We start from the raw sequence: 5,329 nt of genomic DNA on the forward strand, positions 1-5,329 counted from the left end.
TGTAGTATTAGGCTCCCACATTTGAAACTGAATAGGCTCTCTCTTTGTACATTTTACCCACATTTCTCCTTGAGGTGTGAGCTCAAAGTTACGACAGAATGAAAATCCAGAGAGAATGATAACCAGTGTGAAGTTATTGCTGAGAAGGTAGACTCCCCTTCTGTCTTGTAGCAGTACCTCAGACCACAGACCCTTGCATGGCATCTTAAACCATAGAACATGCACCCAGTTTGATAGGTCAAAATGTCTGTTATGACAAAACTCAGCATTCATACTTTTCTATCCAAACAATTTCACCCTCTGTGAGTTTTTAAAAATACCATTATTATTTATCATTATTTAGCTTTCTAGAATTTCTCAATTATTTTAAACTTTAGTTATCTGTTTACTCAAATAATTAATGGTATTTTGCCTTGCATTTAATATTCTGAAAGTTTCCATTTAATATTACCGTATTTGAAAAGTTAAGCATTTTACCTCTTTGATGATTTATCTAAAAAGATGGGAATGAGGCACAACTTCATAGACCTTTTGAGGAGTCACGTCTGAAGTAAAGAACTTCATGAAAAAGATAGAATTTCCTTTACCCTCTTAATACTAATGTCAGAGTATAGACAGTACTGTTACAGATTTATTTTCCTTCTCTCTCTCTTTCTTTCTCTCTCTCTCTTCCTGTCTCTCTCTTCCTTTCTTGTGTTTTTCTCTGTGTTCAGGGAATTGAATCTAGGCCCTCACACATGTTGGGCAACAAATTACACTGAATTATATCCTCAGCCCCTTTTTTCATTTTTATATTTTTGAGACAAGATCTTGCTAAGTTTCTCAGGCTGGCTCATTCTCTATGTAGTCTAGGCTGGTCTTGAACTTGTGATCGTCTAGCCTCAATTTCACTAGCAGCTGGGATTATTGGCCCAACACTGCATATGATGTACAACATGGTAGGAGAAATTTTACTTTGGTAACTCTAGACCCAACACATGAGAGTGTACAAAATATTTTACTTCACTGTAAAGTATGGATGCAATAAAATTAACAGGTAAAAGGAGGATTGTAACCTTCAGGAACATGTTTGATGAAAGTACAAGTTTTCCTCATTTTGTAAAAATAGACTGTTTTCATTTCTTATTGAACAAAGACTCATTTGTCAATGCTATAGTTATGCCCAATTTCGATTCTAGTTAGCTATTTTGCCTGCTCCCACAACATGATTTATCCGCTTTTACTAGTTTAGAATTTGTGATTGTATGGATAAGTCCTTGCTTGTTATATGGATTGTTTGTTTTATTTTTGCTCACTTACCTTTATTGTCTTCTTTGATGGTCCCTTAGTGTTTTTATGCTGCAGTTGAAGATACGGGGACTGTGACAGCCTCAGGAGTGTTGATGAGCATGGTGGAAGCTTCTGAATTGGCCACAGTAGTAGTCATCATTGGTTCAGTGATGGTAACTGGTGTAGTCTCAACAGGAGCAGTGGTATGGACTTTTGGAACGACTGTGCTCTCTTCATTTTCATTGGTAGGAATGGCAAGAAAGGATGGGCTTGGCATGGGTTGAGATACCTCAGCGGGCTGGGGGAAATTTGGTGTTGGCTGCCACTGGGAGATTTGGGCTAGTGACCTAAGCAGAGGTAGTAACATAACAAATGGGTGATATTCATATGGGATAACAGCTACAGATGGCCTATAGTGGCAGTAATTAGGTTCATAACGAAGATTGTTATTCAGCATATAGCCAACTGGTGTATACTGGACTCTTTTCTGATTGTACAGTATTTCAGCCTTTTCACGGCACTGCAGAAAGGGAAAATTGTGCAGAAAGATTCTTATTGTAGATAAAAATGCAAAGAACATCAGCAACTTTTGAAATAATGCAGATTTTATGGTGAGCAAATAGAGTATTGAAAATATGGTATCCTACATATTTGGATATACACATTTCCCATTCTGTGTATGCTTTCGATATTGTGAAACATTACTTGTATTGACATAGAAATAATATTTCTTTTGAACAAATTAGGTAGTTAATAATGTAAAATTTGTTTCCCTCCATGGAAGTATGGCATGTATTGAAAGCATTAACTAGACTTTACATATTTAATTGCAGTACCTAGGAAAGTCTAAAGGAGAACTTCACCCATTCTATGCGAACACACACAATGTTCACAGACACACATGGATGTATTCTTCCCTTATATATTACAATTGTTGGTAAATGTTATCAACCCAAGAAATGGCATGTTTTATAACAGAATAATAAAACGTGGGAAGATTTTTTAATTTAAACGTTGGATTTAAATATTTTTATTTTAATTCCTCAACTAAGGACTTTTATTTCTGCCAACCTTGTACAGTTACAAAATTTTCTTGACACACTTTTATATAGTGATATTAACAAACCAACAAAGTCATTCTACACAGCAACTCTTCCTGTAAAAAGAAACAGCTGATGTATGTTTTCAAAGATATTTTGGAACCAAAGGAGACATCAACATGAGCAAATGTGGTGGATTTAAGGATGAGTCAGGTAAGGCATTTTCTCCAACTGAACTTTTTCAAGTGGACAGGAGAGATATTAAGTTCGGCTTTTGTTCTTTTCCTTTAAGTATTCCATATGGAGATTCGTCCCATAAGCAAAGCAAGCATTCAATTGAGCCCTCACAAGTTGGGCTATTCAAAGAAACTAAGACTATCAGGCAAACATCCAGTTTGGTTCGTATTATCTTTTGTTTTAGTGGTATTTTCACTTATCAGAAGATACTAGTTTATTCTGTGGAGGTCAAAAATTTATTTAGTTTTTAATCAGAAGATATTCCTCTTTGCACACTACTATGTTACATAAATTAAATTTCAGTTATATAAATAACTGAAAATAGACTTACAGCCAGTTGTTCCTGATTTTGCATCTCTGCAACCTGAGGGGTCAGAGAAAAATAATGAGAAATGGCAAAGTGAAAAATCAAAGCAGAGATTCTTTTTTTTTGTTTGTTTTTCCATTTCACTTTAGTATTAAAGACAAAATGAATTTTATGCTCATTTTTACATTGATAGAAGGATTTAATTGGCACATAAAAGAAAGTATCACATTATAATTTTCATATGCTTTTGATAGCTCATATATTGAATGGTAAATCTATAAATTTCTTTCCTTTTGATATATTCTATGATATACTTGTTTATTGAAACCTTTATGGATCTGTCTCCCAGTCAGGATATGGTGTTTGTACTCAGGAAATCTCAGCAGCTATGATTGCTTACACAACATATGTATAAGAAGCAGCCTGTCCAAATTCCATCATGGAATAGGAAGGGGGCTCACGAGGTCCCTCCCTCCCTGAAGAACTGTTGGCAGTTAATGGCTGCTGGGAGAGAAAGTGGCATTTTCAGGGTCCAGAGTGTGAACCACTGTGCAATGGAACCTCAGAAGAGGCATTGTCTCCAGTGGCTCATCCACTTGTAAGTGGCCCACGGTCTTGTAAGTGACCCTTTACACATATCTCTGTGAGTGACCTCAGTTAGGTTTTGCTTGCACATATAAAATATGAAATATAAGAAAAGTGAAGTTAAAAAAGGGTGAGAAGTAGAAGAGGGACTTATTGAGAAGAGTAAGGGAGCCATAGGAGTGACAAGAGGGTAAATTAATGCAAGTGTGACCAAACTATATTTCGCAATGTATGTCAATGTTACAGTGTAGCACACTATTATCTACAATTAATATTTACTAATTAAAAATCCTTAGTAAAGAAAGCAGGAAGGGGAATTTGTTATAAAGTAGGCTCAATAACTCAAGCATTGCTGTAGAGCAGGAATGGATTCATTTTCTGACTTAAAATTACTTTCTACTTCTCATAGAGAAAACCCAAGTTTTTCACATGCAATTGGCCACAGAACACCATACTTTTGTAAATTTACAAATTGACATTTGTAAAGCTCATAGAAAAATTTTAAAGGTAATTTTGACCCCAAGAATTTACTCAAAAGTATTGTTTAGCAGACACCTGTTTACATTTGACAATTTAATCAAATAATCTAAACATTTTATAATTTTAACAAGAGGGCACACACATAGGTTGCTCTCCCCACCCCCTTGTCTGCTGGCAGAATCAGTTCTTAGAATTGCAGAATGGGTGTGAAAACAAGGCGTGAAAATAGCCCAAACCTCAATGAAAATTAATTAGGAAGTTGAAAGAAGCAGGCCCTTTTGCATGATTCATTTTAAACATAAAATATAATTCCAGGTCAAGCAGGCACAGAACTAGAGCATGGACACCTGGGAAGAGCTTGGCTAGGCCACATAGTAAGGAAAAGTGTCACGAAAGACAGTACTTTGAATACTAGAAAGTCTGAAGGTCTTTTAAACTTGTTGAGGCATTTAAGCATTTATTCAGTTTTATGACAAGAGGCATTTTAATATGACTGCACTTTTCAGAGTATTGTGTTTGGGGTTCATGTCTCTAGCAAAGATAATATCAACTTACTGTTGGATGTGGGCTTTGTACCTCAGCGGCCTGAGGAGTTATAGAAAGAGAAATCATGAGAAATGAGTGAAGTATTTAACGTCTTTAAGTAATCAATCCTAAGGAGGCTGGAGGATGGGAGGGATAGAAATTTCATCCAAAGAATGTTGATCCTTGACTAGGAGTTCCATACTTACTGCTTACAAACTGTATTTACAGTATTTTCTCTCTTAAAAATAGGTCTGTATAGCATAGGAATTTGGAAGGCTTTCCATGAACAGTGAAGTATGTATTATGGTAACTAACTGGATATCTAGAAGAATATTTATTTTTATAATACAAGTAAACATAGAAAAACTATTAACCAGTTGTTATGCTCGTTAAAGTTCTCATATTTTGATATTTAAATAATTGGATCTCTAAAATAAAAAATAATTTAAATCTTACAAACAAAATTTATATTAAATTAACTTACCAAAATGGGCAAAGTTAATGCCAGAATATTCACAACTACAATAAAATTCCTCATCATTGCACCTAAAATAAATTAAAAAAATTAAATTAAGATTCCTTTGCTAACAAGTTAGAAGTGATTGTATGTAATGTTTTCTTTAAAGCAGAAAAAGCCTCTGCATTTATAGGTAGATTTAGCCAGTGCAGGACACCTGTTTTCTCAAAAGTACAGAAACACCAAATGAAACTTAGATAATAACAACACTTCAAATATCTAATATGTTATTATATACTATTCTACTTGTGAAGGGAATACTGTCTTACTGAATCTACTATTTTTGTTATACTTGTGTAACCTTGAGTTATGGAAAAACAGGCTTATAAAAGTCACAGAGTCAAGACATGGGGTGCCCCACCCTGCAGC

General features: G+C 34.9%; 1 protein-coding gene across 2 annotated transcripts; it reads right to left on the reverse strand.

The window, feature by feature from the left end:
- Positions 1 to 1,333: 1,333 nt before the first annotated feature.
- Csn3 (casein kappa) lies at positions 1,334 to 4,984 on the reverse strand. 2 transcript variants are annotated; one of them, XM_036200467.1, is made up of 3 exons: positions 4,928 to 4,984; positions 4,474 to 4,503; positions 1,334 to 1,789 (listed from the first exon to the last, which is right to left on the reverse strand). In XM_036200467.1, exons 1-3 carry the CDS (start codon positions 4,982 to 4,984, stop codon positions 1,334 to 1,336), a joined length of 543 nt encoding a protein of 180 aa, XP_036056360.1. The 2 variants fall into 2 exon arrangements, with proteins under 2 accessions (XP_036056360.1, XP_036056361.1); XM_036200468.1 differs by lacking the exon at positions 4,474 to 4,503.
- Positions 4,985 to 5,329: the final 345 nt, after the last annotated feature.

The sequence above is a fragment of the Onychomys torridus genome, chromosome 10, assembly GCF_903995425.1.
Source record: "Onychomys torridus chromosome 10, mOncTor1.1, whole genome shotgun sequence".
Lineage (NCBI taxonomy): Eukaryota > Metazoa > Chordata > Mammalia > Rodentia > Cricetidae > Onychomys > Onychomys torridus.

What these genes read in the sequence shown, in the direction of transcription:
- Csn3 (XM_036200467.1), bottom strand. Translation starts at nt 4,984, where the DNA reads ATGATGAGGAATTTTATTGTAGTTGTGAATATTCTGGCATTAACTTTG. An exon ending in CATTAACTTTGCCCATTTTG is followed by an intron (nt 4,504 to 4,927) that starts GTAAGTTAATTT and finishes ATAACTCCTCAG; the next exon opens with GCCGCTGAGGTACAAAGCCC. An exon ending in TACAAAGCCCACATCCAACA is followed by an intron (nt 1,790 to 4,473) that starts GTAAGTTGATAT and finishes CCCTTTCTGCAG; the next exon opens with TGCCGTGAAAAGGCTGAAAT.